Source organism: Mobula birostris, chromosome 3, assembly GCF_030028105.1.
Source record: "Mobula birostris isolate sMobBir1 chromosome 3, sMobBir1.hap1, whole genome shotgun sequence".
In the NCBI taxonomy this organism is placed as follows: domain Eukaryota; kingdom Metazoa; phylum Chordata; class Chondrichthyes; order Myliobatiformes; family Myliobatidae; genus Mobula; species Mobula birostris.
In genome coordinates, this window is record NC_092372.1 from 105,939,915 (window position 1) to 105,966,583 (window position 26,669).

At 41.4% G+C, this 26,669-nt stretch overlaps 1 protein-coding gene across 3 annotated transcripts in view; it reads left to right on the plus strand.

Moving 5' to 3' along the window:
* The window catches only part of sec24d (SEC24 homolog D, COPII coat complex component), a 194,306-nt gene that overhangs the window by 145,851 nt on the left and 21,786 nt on the right, over positions 1 to 26,669 (plus strand). For all 3 annotated transcript variants that reach the window (XM_072253167.1, XM_072253168.1, XM_072253169.1), the window contains exons 18-20: positions 638 to 776; positions 18,531 to 18,649; positions 26,003 to 26,182. In XM_072253167.1, the coding sequence (XP_072109268.1) occupies positions 638 to 776; positions 18,531 to 18,649; positions 26,003 to 26,182 (438 nt within the window). The remainder of the gene's footprint in view (positions 1 to 637; positions 777 to 18,530; positions 18,650 to 26,002; positions 26,183 to 26,669) is intronic.

Below are 26,669 nucleotides of genomic sequence, written 5' to 3' on the forward strand. Positions count from 1 at the left end.
GAGCTTTGTGAGACAGGAATCCCAGTTGCAAATTGGATTTCGCAAGGACAACATGAGTTTCTGTCCAAAATGCTAGAGGAATCCAGCAGGTCAGACATCTATGGAGGAAAATGGACAGCCAGCATTTCAGCCGATATCCTTCAGAGCTTCATCATGAACCCTGATATGGTTTTGGCCTGAAACATCGACTGTTCATTTCCCTATATATTGCTATGAAACCTGATGCGTTCCTCCAGCATTTTGTATGTGTTGCTCAAGATTTCCATCCAGCAGCTGCAGAATCTTGTGTCTCCATGAGTGTATGTCTGTTACCTTCAGTGGGTGAAAGATCTGAAGGCCAGGATGATTGTGTCCCTCAATAATGCAATTCCAAACTTTTTACATGCAAGCAAATTCATGATATTTACTTTTAACAGTTCACTTACAGGGTCATTTCTTTCACAGCTTGGGCTGTCAAAGTATTCTATTCATTGCTGTTTGCATTTCCTAAGTGGATTTTGTTTAGATTAATGCAGTTTACCTTTCATATTGAGATAAACAACAAGAGTGTGATTAATGGTTTACTGATTTTATGATTTGGTTTAAAAATCTGAAATGCAAGGCAGATATGTCATGGGTTTTGTTTTATTCTCTCCAGTGTGCCCTACTGTACACTAACGTTGCTGGGCAGAGACGCTTGCGCATCCATAACCTGGCTCTAAACTGCAGCTCTCAGCATGCTGATTTGTACAAGAGCTGTGAGACAGATGCACTCATCAATTTTTTTGCCAAATCAGGTAAAGTGTTGGCTTCTTTTAATCCTTCATTTGAAATCATTTTATTTCCCATGGCTTGTATGACTCAGTTTATGCTTGTAGAGACGATCACCGGGGAATACTTCAGGAATAAGAGCGTAAGACATAGGAGCAGAATAAGGCCATTCAGCCCATCGAGTCAGTTCTGCCATTCCATCATGGCTGATCCTGGATCCCGAGTATACTGAGGTTCTTGAGCCAGATGCTGCTTCTTCCACGTAATTTCTGTGTCTGAAGTAAGGGACAGGACAGGATTTCTCATTGCATTTTCTTAAAGGTACTGCTGGGAGTATCTTAAAACAGTGAAAACTTTAAAAATATTATTTTGCTGCTGACCACGTAGAAGCTGCTGCCACAAACATCACCTTTCTTCACCTGCCGCTGTCTCATTAACTGTCTGTGGACTAATTCCGCTTCAGATATACAGTATCTAAGATTTATCAGGCTGTGAACAGTGAGTTGTGGCAGAACATTTATTGTCTGCTCTCCACAACCCACTCTTCCTACTTAAATGTGACCTAATGTCATATTTGTCTTTGGTTGCTTGCTGACATAGACTAGTGTACAACTCAAAACCTTCATTGGTTGAGTTTAATTCTGTGCTTCCCCCATGCAGAATGCAGCAATGCAGTCCCTCCAGCAGCATTTATCTTTTCTCTCTTGGTCCCATGTAGCAATTAATTTGGATGCATGTGAAATTTCCAGATGGAAATTAGCTCCCTGCAGTATAAGCTGGAACTGTGATTTGGGAACATGTGTTAAACACCATACCTGTTGTCTGGTTGCAGTGAAGTATTTCAAAGGTTTCAAAGGTACATTTAATGTCAGAGAAATTTATACAATATACATCCTGAAATTCTTTTTCTTGGCAGCCATCCACAAAAACAGAGGAGTGCCCCAAGGAGTGAATGCCAGTTAAATGTTAGAACCCCAAAGCCCCCCAGCTCCCCCTCCCACGCATAAGCAGCAGCAAAACAATGATTCTCCCCTACCCCATCAGCAAAAAAAAAAGCATCGGAGCCTCCCACCGAGCACTCAAGCATACAGCAAAGCATCAATAAAGACACAGACCTGCAGTACCCCAAGGACTATTCATTCACCCGGTAATTCGACATATCACAGACTCATTCTCTTCCTAATAAGGGGAAAAGAAGTGTCCCTGTTTCATGGCAAGAGGGGAAACATAACAAACGACTCACTGATTTACGATGTTAAAAGTTTGTTGTGTCGTTTTTTCCGAGCTCTGTGCCCAAAGAAGTCGGGTCTCTGGGCACACAGCCAGCAGTCAGCTCGCTGCTTTCATTCTTCCATCTCTCACGACATACCAATTTCCTGCGGAGGCATCGACCTCAAGTCCGCCTGCCTCTGGAGCCACGAAAGACTGAGGCTACATCTACACTACGCCGGATAATTTTGAAAATATCCACATTAGGCGTATATTTGGGCGAATCTCCTCCTACTGGGCATGCGCAGGACACACAAAAAACAAGCCAAGAGGAAATGGTATATTGCTGTGCATTTGTCCAGTTTACAGGGTAGAAAAACTTCAAAGGAATTGCTCTTGGCTCTCGCGCAGGAGGACTTAAAACTAAAAAAAACAAATACTGGAGCGTATGGCGGCAACCGACAGACAGTATGACCCGGCTGACGACGAACATTGAAATACTGACTAACTCTGTTGCATTAATAAAGCACCTTGTTAAATGTATAAAACATGTCTGCATCAGTGTTATCTTGTATTTCCATACAATGTTTCATTAGGCTGTTACACATCTATTGTCAGAGAAGTACTTGCATAAGTGGTAAACCACCTTCATACAAGCAAGGACAGAAAACAGGGCAAAGTGAGTATACTTATTTATTCAGTAAGTTATGGGTCAAGGTATTTGGTGAGTACATTTCTAACTCTTCTGGCTTCAGTCTCGTTGCTGTCTGTTCTGAAATTGTTAGGTTACGTGGGGGGTTGCGTTCAAGAAAACAATGAAATGCCGCGCTGCGGCCATCTGTTCCGGCACGTCATGACAGCGTTTTTAAATAGTCAAAAAAGCTCACTTTACAATTTAACTCTCACGCCGTTCACACTGACTGCGCGTTATAACAGCCGTCCGGCAGTGCTTGCGCAGTACCAAGCAGAAGCAGAAAAAGCATTGTTGTTGTGGTGTTGTCATGACAGCGTTTTTAAATCTCTCCGCTTACCCTGTACACACTACAACAGATATTAGGCGTTTTCAGATTTATTCACTCTGGAGACCGTTTCTGAAAATCTCCGTTTTTGGGGGATGAAAACGCCATTTTAGTGTGGACAGAGGGTCAAAACGAAGAGAAAAAGCTTTGTTTTCAAAATTATCCGGTGTAGTGTGGACATAGCCTGAGACTGCAAGGGAAAGTATATAACACAACAAAAGGCAAATTTCTGCCTTGCCTTCGAATTATTGATTAGACATACTACTATTAATGATGCTCCCATCTTAATGTTCTGACCATTTCTAACATTATAAATATACTGTATAGGTCATTGGTAAATTGACTCAAGCTGTACTATAAGTAAGCTGTATGATTAATTTGATAGAGAGAGTATAATATTGAAAAACATTAATTCTAAGTAAATAACAGAGCTTATATCATATGTTTTGTTTTATTCTTTTAGTTCATGGGCTTGAGATTGTGTGAGCCATTGCTTGTGACAAGTGAGCTTGAGATTTAATGCACGAATGGGACCACTTGGGTCATTTGGTAAGCCTGAGATCCTTAGGTTAATAGGCATGCCAAGGGCCAATTAAAAGAAGTTAGGTTTAAGTGCAGTGGACATTGAAATGGATAGGGTTAGAATTGGGGAGCTTGAGTCTGCTGCTCAAGAGGCTATGGCAAGCCGTGGCAGAGACTGAGACTAAGGTAAGTTTCAGAAAAGAAAGAGGAGGAATTGCACTACTAATCAAGGATAATATCACAGCTGAACTCAGAGGAGGCACAACAATGCTTCTGAATATGTCCATAATATCCTGAATAGGGAGGGTGAGTAACCAGAAGTCATAGTACATATTGGTAACAACAATTTAGGGAGAAAAGGGGAGGAGATCCTGAAAACGGAGCACAGGGAGTTAGGTAGGAAATTGAGAAGCAGGACCTCAAGGGTAGTAATCTCGGGATTGCTGCCTGTGCCACGTGACAGTGAGGATAGGAATAGAATGAGGTGGCAGATAAACGCATGGCTGAAGAATTGGAGCAGGGGGTAGAGATTCAGATTTCTGGATCATTGGGACCTCTTCTGGGGCAGGTGTGACTTGTACAAAAGGAACAGGTTGCACTTGAATCCAAGGGGGACCAATATCCTGGCAGGGATGTTTCTGGAGCTATTGGAAGTGGTTTAAACTAATATGGCAGGGGGATGGAAGCAGGTATGATGGAGATGAGGATGAGCCAGCAGATTTACAAGTAGACGATGTAATTTGAATGTAAGGAAGGACAAGCCAATGATTGGGTAAAACTGCAGACAGAGCAAAGAGTTAAATTGTGCCACAGAGGCAAAATTCAAAAGGGCGAAGAATGCAGCACTGAAGGTGCTGTATTTAAATGCGCGAAGCATGCAGAATAAGGTGGACGAACCTGTGGCGCAATTAGAGATTGGTCAGTCTGGCATTGTGGGCATCACTGAGTCGTGGCTGAAAGAAGGTCACGGTTAGGAGTTTAATATCAAAGGATACACCTTGCATCGAAAGGACAGGCAGGAAGGCATGGCAGTGGTGCTGCCCTATTGGTAAGAGATGGAATTACATCTTTAGAAAGAGGTGACATAGGGTCAGAGAATGTCGAATCTTTGTGGGTGAAGCTAAGAAACTGCAAGGCAAAAGAAAACATTATGGGAATCGTATTTAGTCCTCCAAATAGTAGCCAAGATGTGGAGCTGAGATTGTAAAGGGAGCTGGAAAGGGCACGTAATAAGGGTAATGTCACAATTGTAATGGGGGACTTCAATATGCAAGGAGGTTGGGACAATCAGGTTGGTGTCAGACACAAGAGAGGGAATTTGTTGAATGCCTATAAGATGGCTTTTTAGAGCAGCTTGTGCTCGAGCCTACTTGGGGAAAGGCTATCTTAGATTGGGTGTTGTGTAATAACCCAGATCTTATTAGGGTGCTTAATGTAAAGGAACACTTAAGAGACAGTGATTGAATTCATACTGCAATTTGAGAGTGAGAAACTTAAGTTGGATGTATCAGTATTGCAAATACTGGAATAGGAAGGGAATTTCAGAAGCATGTGAGATGTTTGATGTGTTTCTACGAGGGTAGGTGGAGGGGTAGGAAGTGCTGAGGAAGCAATGTGATTGCAGCAGGACAAACAAATTGGAAGAATGAGCAAGAAAGTGGCAGATGGAATACAGTGTTGGAAAATGTGTGTAAATGTATTTTGGTAAAAGGAATAACAGTGCGGACTATTATCTAAATAGGGAGAAAATTCAAACATCAGAGGTGCAAAGGGATTTAGGAGTCCTCGTACAAGACTCCCAGGAAGTTAATTCACAGGTTGAATCTGTGGTAAAGAAGGCAAATGCAATGTTAGCATTTATTTTAAGGGGAATAGAATATAAAAACAAGGAGATTATGCTGAAGGTTTATAAGACACTACCCAAGCTGCACTTGAAATATTAACAACAGTTTTGGCCCCTTATCTCAGAAAGGATATATTGTCATTGGAAAGAGTCCAGAGGAGGTTCACAAGGATGATTCCAGGAGTGAAGGGGTTAACATGTGAGAAGCATTTGGCAACGTTGGGCCTGTACTCACCAGAATTTAGGGGAATGTGTGGGGATCTCATTGAAACCTACCAAACATTGCAAGGACTAGATAGGGTGGATGAGGATGGGGTATCCAGAACTGAAGGGCACAGCCTCAGAATTGAGGGGTGACCTTTTAGAACAGAGGTAAGGAGGAATTTTTTAGCCGAAGAGTAGTAAATCTGTGAAATGCTGTGCCATGGATTGTGGTGGAGGCCAAGTCTGTGGGTATATTTAAAACAGAAGTTGATGGATTCCTGATTGGTCAGGGCATCAAGGGATATGGTGAGAGGGCAGGTGTATGGGGTTGAGTGGGATCTGGGGTCAGCCATGATGGAATGACAGAACAGACTCGATGGGCTGAATGGCCTAATTCTGCTCCTACATCTTATGGTCTTGTAATAGAGAGGTCAGGCACAAAGTCCATCTGGGTGGAACTCAGGAATAGGAAGCGTGTAATCACATTGATAGGATTGTACTCCAGACCTCTATTAGCCACCGAGATATTGAGGAACAGATATGTGATCAGATTAGTGAAATGCGTAAAAATAGTAGGGTTATTAAGTGTGATCTTCTTGGTATAAGGGGTTTAGATGGGGCTGAATTTGTTAAGTGTATCCAGGAAGGTTTCTTAAATCAACAAGTGGATGGTTTAACAAGAGGAGGGGCTGTACTGGGCCTGGTGTTGGGTAATGAGCCTGGCCGGGTGACTGACCTTTCAGTGGGTGAACTGTAACTACAACTCCTGAACTTTCAGATAAGGATAAATATGGTCTTTGTGTGTGGGAGAGTTTCAAATTGGAGTGGGGAAAATTACAAGGGCATTAGGCAGGAGCCAAGAAGAGTTAATTGGGAAAACCTTTTCTCTGGCAAGTCCACATGAGACATGGGGAGGGTGTTTAAAGATCAATTGCACAGAGTACAGGAAAGGTATATTCCTGTTAAAGGAAGGGCGGGTATGGAAAGATAAGAGAACCTTAAATATCCAGAGAGGTGATGAATTTAGTCAAGAAGAACAAAGATAAGTATGTAAAGCTTCGGACATTAGGCTCAAACAAAACACATGAGGATTATAAAGAAGCCAGAAAAGAATTAAAGAAGTGAATTAGGAAAGCCAGGAGGGGCCATGAAATAGGCATCCGTTAGTCTTGTGAGACCATGGATTTGCGCCTTGGGAGGTTTCCAGGGCGCAGGCCTGGGCAAGGTTGTATGGAAGACCGGCAGTTGCCCATGCAGTAAGTCTCCTCTCTCCACGTCACCAATGTTGTCCAAGGGAAGGGCACTAGGGCCAATATAGCTTGGCACTGGTGTCGTCGCAGAGCAATGTGTGGTTAAGTGCCTTGCTCAAGGACACAACACACTGCCTCAGCTGAGGCTCGAACTAACGACCTTCAGATCACTAGACCAACGCCTTAACCACTTGGCCACGCACCAACAAAACGGGGTCATGAAAAGTCCTTGGCAAATAGGACTATGGTGAATCCCAAGGCATTTTATACATACACCAAGAGTAAGAGGATAACTAGGGAGAGGGTAGGACCACTCAGTGATAAAGAAGAGAACATTTCCCTGGATACAGAGAATGTGAGTGAGGTACTGAGGTACTTAATGAGTACTTTGTTCAGGATTTACCAAGGTAAAGGCTATGGAGGACCAGGAGATCAGTGCTAAGTGTATAAATATGTTAGCGTGTTTAGAGGTCAAAGTAGAGGAATAGTTGGGCCTTATAATGAATATTAAGGTGGATAAGTCCCCAGGGCCTGATGGGATTTACCAAGTTATGGAAGGAGGGAAAATATGAGATTGCTGGGCCCTTGACCAGTCTCTTTGTCCTCTTTAGCCACTGGCAAGGTCCTGGAGGACTGGCGAGTGGCTAATGTACATCTGTTTAAGAAGAGAACAAGCGAAAATCCTGGGAACTCCTTGTCGTCATGGCTATCCCTCGAGGTCAAGGATGATGGTCTTCGTTCTGAAGTGGCCCACAGGTGAAGTGTGCGTGTATTTGTTTAACGTGTACTTGATGTTGCACTCCAGGAAGCACACGATACTTCACAAATCAATCAACTGATTCCAATGGCATGGAAACCACGGCGATTGGAGCTGATATATTTGTTGCAGCCTTCATCCGCCTTCATGGCCATTGAGTTCAAAGTAACTTTGTCGGCCTGTTCCACCGTAGAGGTCTTGGTTGGATTGTTCTTTGTCAGGGACCTCATCTTCGACCTTACCATCATGGATGACCCTAGCAGGAGCGTAGCTCCAGATGGCATTGCTCTGGGAATTACAGGCTTCTCCACCACGACAAGGTGACAATCCATGGAGAAGCCTGGGAACTATAGACAGGTGAGTCTCATTTCATTTGTCTGGATATTGCTGAAGAAAATCATTAGGGATAGGATTTGGAAACCCATGACCTAATTAGGGAGAGTCAGCATGCCTTTCTTCATGGCAATTCGTGCCTGAACAACTTGACTGAGTTTTTTGACGAGGTGACTAGAGAGATTGATGAGGGTAGAGCAGTGGATGCTGTCTACATGGATTTTAATAAGGCATTTGTCAAAGTCCCATTGGGAGGCTAATCCTGATGATTAAGATGTTTGGGGTTTGTGGTGAATTGGCTGTTTGTATTCAGAACTGGCTTGCGTTCAGAAGACAGAGAGTGGTGGTTGAAGGGACTATTTAGAGCTGGAGGTCTGTAATTAGTGGAGTTCTGCAGGGATCTGTACTGGGACCTCTGCTGTTTGTAATGACCTAGATGGAAATGTAGATGGGTGGGTTAGTAAGTTTGTGAATGATACCAAGATTGGTGAAGTTGTGGATAATGTAGATGACTGACAAAGAATACAGCGTGATGTAGCACAGAAACGGGAGGGAGGGAGGAGAGAGAGCAGCGCGCCGCGCGTGTGCAGCCCTCTGGTGAAAAATGATATCGTATCCGTTAAATAGGGGCTGTGGACAATTCTGATTTGATAGAGATGGACGTGAAAGCACAGAGGAACATCTGGAGAAATTTCTGAAACGCCAGTTTGCCGCTGTTGTTATTGCGTGGTCAGGAATCTTCCGGAGGGAAGGCCTCAAAATCCCCGGCTTTGCCTGCTGTTGGCAACCCAGATTGAGGTCGAATCGTTCGGACAGAGATGGCGCTCAGTACTCGGTGTCGGAGAGCTGATCGGAGGCTCGAAGTTTTCTGATGACTCAGAGTCGGACTGTGGTCGGGCATGGCAGTGAGAGTTTTTCTTCCCTCTACCGTCTGCGTGAGATGTGGGACATTTGAGAGACTTTGAACTTTTTCCTGTGCTCATGGACTTCTTCATCAAGTTATGGTATTGTTGCACTGTTGTAATTATACGTTATAATTATGTGGTTTTGTTAGTTTTTTCAGCCTTGGTCTGTCCTGTGTTTTGTGATGTCACACCAGAGGAAATATTGTATCATTTCTTAATGCATGCATTACTAAATGACAATAAAAGAGGACTGTGTGTCTTCATAATCTAAAAATGGCAGATGGAGTTTTACCCAGATAAATGGGAGGAATTGCATCTCATTAGGACAAATACAAGGAGACAGTACACTGTTAAGGGCAACATCCTTAACAGTGTTGCTGAGCAGAGATCAAAGTTCATAGCTCCTTGGAAGTGACTACACAGGCCGATAAAGTGGTTAAGACAGCTTATGGAATGCTTGCTTTTATTATTTGAGGCACTGAGTTGAAAAGTCAGGAGGTTATGATGCAACTTTATAAAACTCTTGTTAGGCCACATCTGGATGCCCCACCATAGGAAGGATGTTGAGGCTTTGCAGAGGGTGCAAAAGAGGATAACCAGGATGCTGCCTGGTTTAGAGGGCGTGTGCTATCACAAGAGGCTGGATCAACTGGGGTTGTTTTCTCTGGAGCACCGGAGGCTGAGGGGAGATCTGATAGAGGTTTACAAGATCATGAGAGGCAGAGATAGAGTGGACGGAGAGCATCTGTTTCCTAGAGTTGAAACGTCCAATGTAAGAGGACATGCTTTGAAGCTGAGAGGAGGTAGGTTCATGGGGGTGGGGGGTGTGATCGGTAGGTTTTCTACTCAGAGAGTAGTGGATGCCTGGAATGTGCTGCCTGGTATGGTGGTAGAGGCAAATACATTAGAGGCTTTTTAGAGACATTTGGATAGGCACAGGAATGTAAGGAAGATCGGGGAGTATGGACACGGTGTAGGTAGGAGAGATTAGTGTTTGGTTGTTTTTGATTTGCTTTCTAACTGGTTCAGCACAACACTGTGGGCCGAATGGCCTGTTTCTGTGCTGTACTCTTCTACGTTCTAAGGTAAGTTTCGGTTAGGTTTCTTTCTTTCTTATTGCACAATTAGAGCAATTGGAATGCCAGGCAGACAGTGAAAGGCTCCTCTTGCGGAATGTGGGAGGACAGGGAAGCCTCCGGTACCCATGACAAATACACCTGCAAGAAGTGGATCCAACTGCAGCATCTTCCAAACCGTGTTAGTGAACAGGAGCAGGATGAACTCTGGATCATTTGGGAGGCTGAGAGGTTAATTGACAAGAGGTACAGGGAGGTAGCTACACCTAAGGTGCAAGTTACAGGTAGCTGGGTGACTGTCAGGAGAGGAAATGGGGATAAGCTGCCTGTGCAGGGTACACCTGTGGCCATCCATATCAATAACAAGAATACTGTGTTGGATGCTGTTGGGGAATGACCTAGTCAAAGAAAGCCACAGCAGTCCGATCTGCAGCACTAAGTAGGGAGTAGAGAAGAGAGGAGAAGGGGTGAGCAGTAATGGTAGGAGATTAATTGGTTGGGGAAGTTGACATGAGGTGCTTTGGAAGAGAACAAGATTCCTGGATGGTATGTGTTTCCAAAGTGTCAGGATCAGAGACACCTTGGATCAAGTCCATAGCATTCTTAAGGGGAGAGTCAGCATCCAGAGCTCATGGCTGCAGTGTAGGTACTAATCCCATAGCAGGAAGGGTGACGGGGTCCTGTAAAGTGAGTTCAGAGAGTTAGGTGCTAAGTTAAAAGACAGGATCTCTAGGGTTGTGATCTCAGGATTGCTATTGTGCCACATGCTACTGAGGCCAGAAATAGGAAGATAATACAGTTCAACGTATCACTAAGGAGATGGCAGATGGACTTCAGATCTTTAGAACGCTGGACTCCCTTCCAGGGAAAGCAGGATCTATACAGACAGCACATTTTTTTCCTGAACTGGAGGGAGACTAATATCCTCAGGGAAAAGTTTGTTAGTGCTATTCCAAGGGGTTTAAACTAGAGCTGTGGGGGATGGGAACCCAAGTGGCAGGGCAGGTGGTGGGGTAGTTGTGTGGAAAAAAGTTGTTAAGCCTACGTACAAAGACAGGAATCGAAAGGTTGAGCATGATGAGAATAATGTTCTAAGTTGTATCTATTTCAATGTAAGGAGTATTATAGGTAAGGTGGATGAGCTTAGAGCATGGATCAGCACCTGGAATTATGACATTGCAGACATGAGTGAGACAGGGGGGGCAGGACTGGCAGCTCAGTGGACCAGGATTCCATTTACTCAGTGATAGAATGGGGGGAGGGCTGTCATTACTAGTCAGGTAAAATGTCATAGCAGTGCTCAGACAGGACAGAGTTGGGTGGAATTAAGGAACAGGAAAGGGATGAAGATGTTAAAGGGATTATAAGCCATCCAATAGTCAATGGCATTAGAGGAGCAAATTTGTGGAGAGATCACAGACAGTTACAAGAAAAATAAAAAAAAATATTGCCTGGACTTGAGTACTTGAGTTACAAGGAAAGGTTGAATGGGTTAGGACTTTATTCTCTGGAGTGTAGGAGAATGAAGGGAGGTTTGATGAAGGTATACAAAACTATGAGGGATATGCATTCAGTGACCACTTTATTCAGGCCCTCCTGTACCTAATAAATTGGCCACAGAGTCTATGTTCATGCTCTTCTGCTGCTGTAGCCCATCCACTTCAGGATTGTCAGAGATACTGAGCGTTTTGAGATGCTCTTCTCGCACCATAGTTATATCACATGCTTATTTGAATTACTGTTGCCTTCCTTTCAGCTTGGTCATTCTCCTCTGACCTCTCTTATTAACAAGGCGTTTTCACCCACAGAAGAGCACTCACTAGATGAATTTTGTTTTTTTCACCATTCCTGTAAACTCTAGAGATTGTTGTGCGTGAAAAATCCCAGGAGATCAACGTTTCTGAGATACTCAAACCACCCTATCTGTCACCAACAAATATTCCACGGTCAAAGTCACTTAGGTCACATTTCTTTCCCATTCTGATGTTTGTCTGAACAACAACTGAGCCTGTAGACCATGTCTGCATTGCTTAATGCATTGAGTTGCTGACATATAATTGGCAGTTTAGATATTTACATTAATGAGCAGGTGTACTTAATAAAATGGCCACTGAGTATAGATAGGATGAATGCAAACAGTCTTTTTCCTCTGAGGTTGGGTGAGATTAGAACTAGAGATCATAGGTTAACACTGAGGGTGTTAGAGGTGTGAAATGAGCAGTCAGCAGAAGTGGTACATGAGGGTTTGATTGCAACATTTAAGAGAAGTTTGGAAAGTACATAGATGGAGGGCTACAGTCCAGGTGTAGATCAATGGGATTAGACTGAATAATAGTTTGGCACGGGCTAGAACATGGAACATTGAAATCTATAGCATATTACAGGCCCTTCGACCCACAATGTTGTGCCTACCATGTAACCTACTCTAGACACTGCCTAGAATTTCCCTACCGCATAGCCGTCTATTTTTCTAAGCTTTGGGTACCTATCTAAGAGTCTCTTAAAAGACCCAATTGTATCCACCTCGACCACCATCCCTAGCAGTGCATTAGATAGGCAATGGGCCTGTTTCTGTGTTGTAATGCTCTATAATTCTATTGCAGTTTAATATGTTTTAATTTGTTACCACAAAACAAAATTTACAACTGCTTTATATATAACTGCCTTGTACATATATATCAAAGTCCTCCTGAATTTTGGAGGTTTGTAGTAATTCGTTTCACACTGGAATGTCTGTCTGAATGGGTTTTGTTCTGTTGCTATAGATACTCAAAGTACACCTTCAGCTTGGGAGCACTACTTAAGTGCCACAGCGGACATTATGAAGGATTGTTTCAGTTTTAATATTTATATTTATAGATAGCCTTCGTCCTTGAACTACAATTCAAGTGCAGCTCAGTTAAATCAGTCCTGTACTGGCTGGTCTAATTTTATATAGCGGAGAAGAGAAATTAATATAAGCTCTTCTTGGGCTTCCAGCCAGGTATAGGTATCGATTATAACTGACGTTTCAATGATAAACTCTGTCATCTTCATCAGGGATGATGCCTGGGCATGTCTAGTCCAATAGTATTTATACCCCCATCATCCATTCTACCTGATTGGTTAGTCCTCATCCAATCAGGTTTCTGTTTTCCTACCTTGTTTACAAACTAATTCTAGTTCTTACCTAGAGTGAGACCCTCGTCTTTGTTAAAATTCTTTTCCCCAAAATGATACACCTCCTGTGTTCCTTGATGCCGGTTTCCACCATGTGCCCCATCTAGCTGATATATGCTGCTCCACATTCACAGGGAATCCTGTAACCTGGGACTCTGGACGGCTGACGCTTACAGAATTCCCTGTGAATACGGAGCAGCATATTTTGGCATGGTGGAAACCCGCATCAAGGAACACAGGAGCTGTATCAGTTTGGATTACCCAGAGAAATCAGCGGTAGCAGAACACTGCATTGGCAATGGCCATAGGATTGACTTTGACAGCACAAAACCACTGTGCCGCTCCAATGGCTTTTGGGATCACCTGATGAAGGATGCCATCGAAATAAAACTCGAGGTAAAGAATTTTAACAAAAACTAAGGTCTTACTCTAAGCAAGAACTGGAATTTGATTCTAAGCAAGGTGGGACAGCAGAAACTTTATTGGATGAGAACTAGCCAATCAGGAGGGATAGACTACGGGGGTATAAATACCACTGGACTGGACATGCCCAGGCACCATCCCTGATGAAGATAGCAGAATTTGTCATCAAAACATTGACTATAATCAATATCTGTACTCGGCTGGAAGACTGAAAAGAGTTTATTCATCATACAATCCGGGAAAGCTCTAGATCCTCTTTCAAAAGTTAATGTGGTTCATAGTGCAAACAGGAGAGAATCCGTAGATGCTGGAAATCCAATCAACACACACACAATGCTGGAGGAACTCAGCAGGCCAGGCAGCATCTATGGAAAAGAGTACAGTCACTGTTTCGGGCCAAGACCTTTCGGTAGGGCTGAGACTGTATTTTTTTCCAGAGATGCTGCCTGGCCTGCTGAGTTCCTCCAGCATTTTATGTGTGTTTCTCATAGTGTTAACTTTGTTTCTAACATATATAAATAACTCACTTCTCAGTGATTAACATATAAAAAATCCAAATTAAGTACCAGATGTCAAAGGGAAATTAAAACCACGTTTTCTTTACAAATAGCTGTAATCATGATTTTATTAAGCTGACCTCAAAATGTTACATTGTATCAAGATGTTCCTTTGAGAGTACAGGACTTGTTCACTTCAGATCAAGATAACTAACATGCTTTTATTAAATCATCATCAAGTAATGTATTCATGGATCACAATTTTATGCGTTGGTGCAAAATTAAAATAGTTTTCTTCACAGACTATTTGTCAAATTTAGGGCTAAGCCAAAGATACCAGTTCTTGAACTGGGTCTTAGCTGTTCTTTCAGTTAGTCCTGACGAAGGGTCTCGGCCCGAAATGTCGACTGTACCTCTTCCTAGAGATGCTACCTGGCCTGCTGCGTTCACCAGCAACTTTGATGTGTGTTGCTTGAATTTCCAGCATCTGCAGATTTCCTCGTGTCTGCACTATAAATGTAGCATTGTGAAAAAGTCAAACAAACTTGCATTGGTATCATGGCTGCACAGTAAAGGTCTCCTTCACCGCTGTCTCTGCCCCAGTGTTTAGTTTTGCAGTAAATAGTTGCAGGAGAAATTTCACTTTATGATCCCGTATGAAAAACAAGTCTCTGTCATTTCAATAAAATAAAGATTCATAAGTTGCAGTCCTCAAAGAAACTTGACTACATTGGTCTAGCAATCCCTAGGCACTGGTCATAGAGTCATGGAACATTACAGCACAGAAACAAGCCCTTTGGCCCATTTAATCTATGCTAAGTGATTAATCTGCCTAGTCACAGTGACTAGCATCTGGACCGTAGCCACCCATACCCCTCCCATCCATATACTGTACCTATCTGACTTCTTCTTAAATATTGAAATTAAACCTGCATCCACCATTAATGCTGGCAACTCGTTCCACACTCTCAGCACCCTAACTGCAGAAGATCCCCCTCAAAAAATGGAAAATATAAATTTAATTATTTTAAAATCTGTTTGTCTAAACATTCTCTCAAATGACTGTACTAAGCATGAAACATAAATGTACTTAATTGTTCTACTTGAGTTCTGTAATTTGGAAGTCATGGAAACACAATTTCAAAAGCGGTGAGTGTTTAATATACAGCAACTCTTTTTCAGGTGCTGAGAACAACTGGCTAAGGATACATTTCTAAGCAACTGAATTTTGAATTTGCGCATAGAATATTTTTAGGGCCAAAGAGGTTGTTGAGCAGTACTTGTATACTTGTATATCATTGTAAAAACTCATACAGACATCTTCCAACAGAAATTTTTAAACAAAAGATTTTCTGAAAGCCATGTCTTGTCACTAATTTCATTCGAGGAACAACAAATCCTGTGGAAAACCAGGCTATCATTGGTAACTTCTAAATTTTATGATTTAACTCCAGAAGTTGCTGTCAATTGTAAAGAAGTTAGTGCTATCCATTCTGATGGGTGAATGAAAATTCCATCTTTATACTGAAACTATCTGTCTCTCAATACAGGAGCCCCTCAGGGCTGTGTACTAAGTCCCCTCCTTTACTCCCTGTATATCCATGACTATGTCGCCACCCACAGTTCTAATCTGCTAATTAAATTTGCCGATGAATCTACATTGATTAGCTTTATCTCAAACAATAACAAGGTGGCCTACAGGGAAGAAGTCATCTCTTTGACACAGTGGTGTCAAGAAAACAGCCTCTCCCTCAATGTCGCAAAAACAAAGGTACTGGTTGTGGAGGAATTCAGATGGGCTAACCTCTATTGACATCAATGGATCTAGAGTTGAGAGAGTAAACAGCTTCAAGTTCCTCCACATCCACGTCACCGAGGACCTCATGTGGTCTGTACACACCAGCTGTGTGGTGAAAAAGGCACAATAGCACCTCTTTCACCTCAGACAGTTCAGGAAGTTTGGTACGGCGCCCAAATCCTAAGAACTTTCACAGGGGCACAATTGAGAGCATCCAGACTGGCTGCATCACTGCCTGGTATGGGAACTGTACCTCCCATAATCACAGGTCTCTGCAGAGAGTGGTGCGGACAGCTCAGCACATCTGTAGTTGTGAACTTCCCATGATTCAGGACATTTACAAGGACAGGTGTGTAAAAAGGGCCCGTAGTATCACTGGGGACCCGAGTCACCCCAACCACAATCTGTTCCAGCTGCTACCATCCAGGAAACAGTACCACAGCATAAAAGCCAGGATCAACAGGCTCCAGGACAGCTTCTTCCACCAGTCCAACAGATTGATTAATTCACGTTGATTTGAGTGTATGTCTATGTTACATTGACTGTTCTATTTATTATAAATTACTATAATTGCACATTGCACATTCAGATGGAGATGTAACATAAAAATTTTTATTCCTCATGTATGTGAAGGATGTAAGAAATAAAGTCAATTCAATTCAATAGAATTTTCAGGAACAGCAAGCAGGAATGTCATAATTGACAGTTTGTTCTCAGACGAACCCATCACTGTGAGTCCAATGCTCCCTGAAAATGACATTCCAAGTAGACGAGATGATAAATAAAGCATATGGCATGTTTGTTTTAGTTGGTCAGGGCAAAGAATATAAAAATTGAAAACCTAAGTTGCAGCTGTATAAAACTTTGGTGAAGCTGCATTTGGTGTGTTGTGTGCAGTTCTGGTCTACACTCGATAGGAAGGAAGGATGTGGAGGCATGGAAAGGGTAAACAAATAATTCACCAAAATATTACCTGCATTGTTATATATAAGGAGAGTCTGAACAAACTTGGATTATTTTCTCTGAAGAGTTGAGGGCTAAGGGGTGACATGACGGTACTGTGTAAAGAAGTGGTCCCCACCCTCCGGGCTGCGGACCGATACGTTGCTGCGAAGCACGCAGGGGTGCAGTGGTAGCTGGAGCGCACCCAGCACATCTTTAAGAAAAAAGCCGAAATAAACAAGCTAATTAATTAGGTGCCGCTCGGCATGTAAATGTCGGCTCAGATCAGAGGCAATTGCCGATTTTGCTTGCTCTACATGATGTTCACTCCTCTTTCCAGGGCGCTGGAGCCTTTAGCTGTTCCATTGTTTGGTCAATTTAAACGCCAGTCCAGACAGGCTGAAAAGAGACAGGGCTGTCAGGATCGAGGTGACATGTTGAATCTACACAAACTTCTAATAAAGTATAGGCGCTGCTGTGCTTTCTTTGTATTGACAGTTACGTGCTGGTCCCAGGACAGATCCTCTGACACTTTTCAGAGAGAGAAACGTCGATCCTTAATGCCGAAGAATTTAAAGTTATTGACCCTCTCCACCTCAGTTCCTCTAATGAAGACTGGCTTCTGGGTGGCACCTAATTAATTAGCTTGTTTATTTCGGCTTTTTTCTTAAAGATGTGCTGGGTACGCTCCGGCTACCGCTGCACCCCTGCATGCTTTGCGGCCCAGAGGTTGGGGGCTACTGATGTAAAGTATTGAGAGGTGAACAGTCAAAGTTATTTTCTTGGGGAGGAATTGTCAAATACTTGAGGATATAGGTATAAGGTGAGGGGGGTGAGTTTAAAGATGTGTGAGACAATTTTTTTTACAGAGTGGTAGGTGCCTGGAAATTGCCACCAGAAGACATGGTAAAAACTGATCTGATAGCAGAGTATAAGAGGCATTTAGTCAGACACATGAACAAACAGTGAATGGAGGTATACAGACTATGTGCAGGTAGATGGGATGAGTTAGATTGGCATCATGATTGCAGCATACACGATGAGACAAAGGGCCTGTTTATGTACCATACTATGTCCTATCAGATGAGAGTTACCAAAACAAAACTGACACACTTCCTCGAGGAAGAGTGAAAGATCCCACAATCTCGGGAAGATCAAGAACTTTTATTCTTGGCAAATGTCCCATGTTTCTCTTTCAACCCAAAACTCAATAATGTTTGCATTGTGTACTTTGGAGCATCTGTAAGAGACATGAAAGGCAGATATAAAAGCATATGTCATTATTAGATTTTAGTTTTTGAAATATGGTTACAAAGTATATACATTTTGCACAAACCAGTTGTGGAAAAAATATTTTGAAAGAAGCTTCTTTCTCTTGTCAAGGTGAAAGAGTGTTGCTGGTAGAAATATTGCTTTAGTATTATCTAAAATAAGCACTTTACCGAATGGAAAGTGAATGATCAAATTGTGCTGACATCCTGTTGGTGTGAAAATTCAGTCCTTGACGTCAAGCATTCTTATACCATTATAGTTGAGCTATAATTCCTACTATCTTCTGAAAAAAAATGCACTCTCTGCTTGTTGATTGTAACCACTCTGATAAATAAACAACTGCTCAGGAATTGTGGATTAAATTAATACAGTAAGTAGTAGTATAAATCATAAAATTCACTTTTACTCGATCCTTCCTCCTGTGGTAATTTGAAAATCACAAATAATTATTCTGAATTTATCACAGATATTATGGCTGTGTTCCATAATAATATTACTTAAAATTCATGATTGTGTGAAGCTGCTGAAAGAAAAGTTTTTAAACTGTTCTTGCTTTGATTTTATTATCCAGCTTACAAAGCCATTCTAAGCCAACCACTGAAGACGGTTAGAGAGATTCTGGTTAATCAAACTGCTCATATTCTGGCTTGTTACAGGAAGAATTGTGCTAGTCCCTCATCAGCTGGGCAAGTGAGTACAAGTGATAGACATATTTATCAAGATTTAGAGCATTTGTATTTCTATTGTCATAGAACTTTTCCTAATTTTTTAAAATTTATTTATATATTTGGAGATACAGCCTGGAATAGACCCTTCTGGCCCTTCAAGCTGTGCTACTCCGCAACCTCCAATTTAACCATAACCTAGTGGCAGGGTGATTTATAATGTCCAATTAAGCTACTAATCAGTGCCTCTTTGGGCTGTGGGAGGAAACTGGAGCATCCAGAGGAGCTCACCAATCCCACAGGGAGGATATTGGAATTGAACTCTGACCTCCGATGCCCCGAGCTGTAATAGTGTCACACTAGCCACTCAGCTACCTGCCACTGCTGTACCATGGTTCAATTTGAAATAAAATTACCTAATTCTTAGTTACCTCTCCAATTTGCCTTAAAGGCAATATAATTTCAGTAATGTTTAGTTCTTTTTCACAAAACCATCAATTTAATTTCATATAAAAGCAATATCTATCTTATAGCAAAATACTTAAACTGAAAAAGCATAGATTCTAGTTCTGTTGCTTTAGGTTCCAACATTAAATACTTCATTCATAAAAAGTATTTGGTTTCAATTCATTCTTATAAAATCTGGAATAAGGGCCTTCCAGGAATTTAGCACTGGTCAAGTACCAATTAAAAAGGCTGGTTATTAATGGGAAGCATGGTGCTGGTTGGTGTTTTTTTCTTGTGACTAGGAAACATGGAAGAATTATTTCCCTCAGGAACCAGCTTTCTTTAACTGCAAGACCTGATTACCATTTGTGTTGCTTTTTCCCAATCACAGATCTTGGGGTTGATTAGTTTAAGCATCAGGGTGTAGCAAACAAAGACATGGAAGGAAGGGCAGAATCAGAGGCCTTGGTGACAATGCTTAGGCCTGCAGGACCTGGAGTGGAAGATTAGAAGGACCATGGATGGATCAGAGACTGATAACAGATACATGATTGGGTTGGACATTAGAGGTTGTGGAAGATTAGAAGGACCATGGATAGATCAGAGACTGATAACAGATACATGATTGGGTTGGACATTAGAGGTTGTGGAAGATTAGAAGGACCATGGATGGATCAGAGACTGATAACAGATACATGATTGGGTTGGACATTAGAGGTTGTGGAAGATTAGAAGGACCATGGATGGATCAGAGACTGATAACAGGTACATGATTGGGTTGGACATTAGAGGTTGTGGAAGATTAGAAGGACCATGGATAGATCAGAGACTGATAACAGATACATGATTGGGTTGGACATTAGAGGTTGTGGAAGATTAGAAGGACCATGGATGGATCAGAGACTGATAACAGATACATGATTGGGTTGGACATTAGAGGTTGTGGAAGATTAGAAGGACCATGGATGGATCAGAGACTGATAACAGATACATGATTGGGTTGGACATTAGAGGTTGTGGAAGATTAGAAGGACCATGGATGGATCAGAGACTGATAACAGATACATGATTGGGTTGGACATTAGAGGTTGTGGAAGATTAGAAGGACCATGGATGGATCAGAGACTGATAACAGATACATGATTGGGTTGGACATTAGAGGTTGTGGAAGATTAGAAGGACCATGGATGGATCAGAGACTGATAACAGATACATGATTGGGTTGGACATTAGAGGTTGTGGAAGATTAGAAGGACCATGGATAGATCAGAGACTGATAACAGATACATGATTGGGTTGGACATTAGAGGTCCCATGAGAATGTAAATAAATTGTATGAGATTGAGAGATTATATGGATTAGAAGAGACATGGTGGTGGATATGCAGGCATGTTCAGCAAGGATAGATCAGAAGATTACAGCTGGTATTAGGGAGTGAAGAAAAAATGTTGTAAAGAATGAGAAGATGGATGGGAGAGAGTGAAGGGAAAAAGTATTATGGAAGGTGAGGAGGGGTAGTTGGGTTGGGATTGAATTTGACAGGTGAGTTAAGCAGGCAAATTAGAGCCAGAAGTGAGCATTCTATACATGCATCTCCTAGATCATATAACCTCACCTTTCATAAGCTGCTGAAGCCCAGAAAATCCCCCAAATGGTTGACAATGAACAGGAAGTAGTTAAAACAAATATTATTTTGCTTTTTTTTATGACCAGCTTGGTTTATTTGTATCTGGTTGTTTTCTTTTCTCTCAAACACTGACAATTTTATGGAGAACAAGTTAAAAAGGGAATTGGGTGCATGTGAAGTGAGCTCAGAGGGTGTCCATGTTGATAATGCATTAGATTCTATTTCTTGTACATTTAACTGGAAACATTAAGTAGTCACTCTGGAGACAGGAGACACTTTCTACACAATTTCTGCATTATCTCTATGTAATATTTGGAGTCCATGCAGCAAAGGTGTTTGATGTGCTGCAGTCATTTTTGATATGACTGTGGCAAACTGTAAAAACTATTATTGCAGTTTGAGATGGCCACTAGATTAACTTTATCCTAAACATGACAACATTCTCTCAAACAAAGCTTTGACTGGATTCTTGGGTATCAGATCATGTTTTATGAAGCTTAATTATTAGTTAAAATATTAGTTACCTTGAAACTCCATGGGGCTCTCAGTCTCATGCCATAATAATCCTGATTGTCAACCACTCTGCTATTAAGAAAGATCTCCAGGGAAGTTCTAGAGTACCTGAAGACTGGTTTCTGACATTACTTGCATTTTACACCTCTGAATATCAGATGTGAAAATAAATTAATGCAACTTCACTTAAAAAAATGTTTCTTTTCCACTTTAAAAAAAATTGGTGGTTATTACATTCAGAAAATAGATCGGTATTTCTTTCTCTGCATGGCTGTGTGGGACGTCTGCTAGTTAAATATAAATGAGGGTGAGTTGGTCTTGAAATCATAGACAGTGTGTATATTGGAATTGTCTTGTCAAGTTAAAGTTAGCATTTCATGTTTCTTGTAGTTTGAGAGATCGTCAATATAGTAATTATGTACCTACATAAATTGTTTTAGCCTGAACCCCAAAATGTTGCATTCTATTGCATGATTGAGGTATGAATGTGTTGCTTGTGCTTTAACATTGTGATTTTCGAACATTCAGTGACCAACACATTCAATTAGCAACTAAACTGGAAGAGGTATCAAAAATTTTAACCAATATTCATGTAGCAAAATATTTACTTCTGATCCTAGTCTAAATTCCCTTTCATGACACTTATCCTGTTAAATTAGAATACAAAATGTTTATTGCAATAGTGGCAAACATAAAGATGCAAACAGCTGAGAAACTCTAACTGCAACAAATAGCTTTAATTATTTAAATTTGTAAAATAATCCTGTAGCCTAACAAAAGAAGATTGAACACACTTGTCACATTTTTGCTTTTATGCCTCCTCTGTAGAAAATGCTTTGATGACATAAAGTAAACTCAACAAGTTTCTGTCCTTATAAGGGCATGGCAATGGTAGCTTCTGCAGCGATTTGGAATCAGAGTTGTCCTATTCCATATACAGAATTGTTTGCTTAACCATTGAAGGAAGTGGAATGTGAAGAAGAATTATTAACTTAAAACTAAAATGCTGATTTTAGGTGAAATAATCAAGAGACCGTCATGAACAATTTCAGTATTGACAAAAGACTGAATCTCTTTGAAATGTAATAATGTAGTATTTGTTAAGTCTTACTGCTTAAAACAAAATGACCAGTGGTTTGAAATATTCATTTATTAATTGTAGAAAAAAAAGACCAGCAAGTTCAAAGTAAGATTTTGTACTGTGTGAGTAGTTTTAATCTGTGGGTAAGATACTGAACCCAATCTTTCAGACGTTTACACTCACAATCAAATTTCTGTGCACGGGCTTGAAGTGCTTTAGGTCATCTGACCAAAGCAATTATTCACAATTGCATTGAAGTTTCAATTATATTTTACAATAAGACCATAAGACACAAGAGCAGAATTAGGTCATTCGGCTCATCATCTCTGCTCAGCCCTTCCATTATGGCTGATTATCCCTCTCAACCCTATTTTCCTGTCTTCTCCCTGTAATCTTTGACACCCTGACTAACCTATCAACCTCTGCTTTAAATATACTCAATAACTAGACCTCCACACCCGTCCCTGGCAAAGAATTCCACAGATTCACGACCCTCTGACTAAAGGAATTCCTTCTCATTTCTTTTCTGAATGGACATCCTTCTATTCTGAGGCTGTGCCCTGTGATTCTAGACTCACCCACTATGGAAACATCATCTCCATATCCACTCTGTCTAGGCATTTCACTATTCAATAAGTTTCAGTGAGATAACCCTCATTCTTCTAAGCTCCAGTGAGTACAGACCTAAAGCCAACAAACATTCCTCATACATTAACCCTTTCATTCTTGGAATCATTCTGGTGAATCTCCTCTCCAGTGCAGGCAGTGTCATCTTTTCTTAGATAAGGGGCCCAAAATTGCTCATAATATTCCAAGTGAGATCTGACCAATGCCTCAGCATCACTTCCTTGATTTTATATTCTAATTTTGTCAAAATGAATACTAACATTGCATTTGGCTTCCTTACCAGTGACTCAGCCTGCAAGTTAACCATATAACCATATACAATTACAGCACGGAAACAGGCCATCTTGGCCCTTCTAGTCCATGCCGAATGCTTACTCTCACCTAGTCCCACCGACCTGCACTCATGGAATCATGTACAAGGACTTCCAAGTCCCTTTACACCCCTGAATTTTGAATTTTCTCTCCATTTAGGAAATAGTCTGCACCCTTTTTCCTTCTACCAAAGTGCATGACCATACAATTCCCTACACTGTATTCCATCCGCCATTTCTTTGCCCATTCTCCCAATCTGTCCTTCTGCAGTCTCGCTGCTTCTTTAACACTACCTGCCCCTCCACCTGTCTTTGTATTGTCTGCAAACTTGACCACAAAGCCACTAATTCCATCACCTAAATTGTTGACAAACAAGGTGAAAGGAAGTTGTCCAAATACTGAGCCCTGCAGATGACCACTTGTCACCAGCAGCCAACCAGAAAAGCCCCCTTTATCCCAATTGGCCTTCTGCCAATCAGCCAATCTGCTCTCCTTGCTGGTATCTTTGCTGTAATGCCATGGCTCTTCTCTTGTTAAGCAGCTTCATGTGCAGCATCCTGTCAAGGGCCTTCTGAAAATCCAAATAAACAATATCCACTGACTCTCCTTTGTCTATCCTTTCTGTTACTTCCTCAAAGAATTCCAACAGATTTGTCAGGCAAGATTTACCCTTAAGGAAACCATGCTGACCGTGGTCTGCTTTATCATGCACCTCCAAGTACCCCGAAACATCATCCTTAATAATGGTCTCCAACATCGTCCCAACCTCTGAAGTCAGGCTAACTTACTTATAACATACTTTCTTCTGCCTCCCTCCCTTTTTAAAGAGTGGAGTGATGTTTACAATTTTCCAGAAGTTAACAGTTTTCCTTAAATATTATTTTCAATAATGAGGATTTTAAACATAATAATGCAAAATAATTACCAACAGTTATAATATAGAATTTAATTGAATTTTATGACAAATTTTTCAATTAGTATTATAATTAGCCCTCCAAATTTAATATTGAACTGAATGTCATGTTCAGTTTTGAAAGGGAATTTAATTCATTTATTAGTTCTTCCTGTGGCATGCTTTTTTAGAACTTTCTTTGAAGTATTTTCTGAATACGCACAAATTGGATGAATTATCAAGTAAAAGTAAAAAGAATGATTTTGAAGTTATGTAAGGAAGTTTTGATTTGAGGATACCATTGCCGCTGTGACTTGGGCCAAGCACCTAGCCTTGAAATCAACCATGGCCATTTTATTGATGAACAGCACAACCTCCTCTGAGGGGTTAGGTATACAACACTAGAGTAAAGTGGAAGGCCCTTAGATTGTTCTGGTGTAGACAAGTTGGCGTCCATGCTGAAAAAGAGCTATTTGGGGCAGGGAAAACCAACAGTTAAACTATCACAGAAATAAGTGAGAAGAGACTGAATTTACAGAGAATAATATCAAGGTGGCAAGAATTACATTCTGTGGGACAGAATCAAGCTGAAGTGATTGCTCTTCTGAACCATCCAGAAAGACCTATTTCTTCAACCTAATCATCCTGTGCATAGCTGAACTTTTCCTGATCTATACTGGCTTCATCCGAATCATCCGGAACTTTCCCTGATCTCAACCGGCTTGTGGATCTTTGAGAGGAGCAGGAAATCAGCTGTGCATTTTTTGAGGGGGTGACAAGGTTGGAATCCTTGGCTGTATATTTTGCACATGTAGCCAGACATGAAGGTGCTTTCTATTTTCCCTGTTCACATAGAACACAGCATAGACACAGACTCTTCGGCCTGCAATGTTACGCCGAATCAATTGAATTAGTAATGAAATGGGCAACTAAGTTATTCCCTCTGTCTACACAATGTTCCTATCCTTCCATTTCCCTCACAGACCTCTTAGAAGTCCCTAATGTATCTGCCACTACCATCACCCCAGGCAGCCCATTCCAGGCTTCCACCACTCGCTGTGTTAAAAAAAAAATTGCCCCTGCATCTCCTCTGAAATACCCCATCTCACCTGCTCTCTGGTATTAGACATTTCAACCCTGGGAAAAAAAAATTGTCTGTCTACTCTATCTCTGCCTCTGTTAATCTTATAAACCTCTATCAGGTCTCCCCTCAGCCTCCGACACTCTAGAAAAAAACAGCCCAAGGTTGTCCGGCCTCTCATTATAGCACACGTCCTCTAAACCAAGCAGCGTGCTGGTACACCTTCTCTGAACCTGCTTCTAAGCCTATAGTGGGGGAACCAGAACTGTACACCGTACTCCAGGTGCATCCTAACTAGAGTTTTATAAAGCTGCAACATATCTTCCTGATTTTTGAACTCAATGTCTTGACTAACGAAGGCAAGCATTCCAACTGCCTTCATAACCACCCTGTCAATCTGTGTAGCCACTTTCAGGAAGCTATGAACTTGGACCCCATGATCCCTCATCAACACTTAAGGATCGTGGCCTTAATATTGTAGTGTCTTTACATTTGACCTACCAAGTGCAAGACTTCACATTTGGCCGGGTTAGTCTCCATCTGCCATTTCTTCATGTTCCACAGTATGTCAGCAGGCTACTTGCAAGTTGTGTACAGTACTCATCTTGGACAAACTTCAGAACACTTGTCAATGTTAACAGTCTTGCATGCAGGCAGGCAGATGTCATTCTATTTCTCATGACGTGAATTATAACTATATTGTGAAGTAATTATTGCTCAGTTAAACAGAAATAGAAGTCTGTGTTCTCATATAAAATGATGTTTTTCATTTAAGGATGTTTTTGTATTGTCTGTCAGCTCATCCTTCCAGAGGCCATGAAGTTGCTTCCTGTCTACATGAACTGCCTCCTGAAGAATTTTGTTTTACTCGGGAGTCCTGATGTTGCTACAGACGAGAGAAGCTTTCAGCGGTTGCTGGTTACTTCAATGGATGTGGTTGGCACACAGTTCTTTTTCTATCCAAGGCTCATTCCCATCGTAAGTAAAGAGTTTCATTCAAACCACTAGGATATCCTATTCCATCCCCTGCAGGAAGGCCTGTCTGCAAAACGAGTTGTTTGGAACTGGGATAGCATCATTCTATTGAATACCGATCTGACAGGGCTCTTCCAATCCTCAGTATTCAATCATGTTCAAGTGGATTCTCATTCAACCATAGACACATAGACAACTAAACAAAAACTTATTCTTCTGCAATCAGGGCACACAGAGTCACACACAGCACATGTAGTTACAATCCAGCACACACAATCACTAAATAATATTAGCACAAGTCCCTGAGTGACAAGGCCTGAAGATGGTCAGGTTGACATAAAGTGTGAGGTGCACGTTTATGTGAGACAGTGTAATGTTACTGACACTATTCTAATAAAACAAACAGTCGTAAAACAGCAGCAATAAAAGATGAAAAGTGACCTGTACAGGATGAGAGTGTGTCTGTGTGTTGGTGATGGGTGAGGGTGTG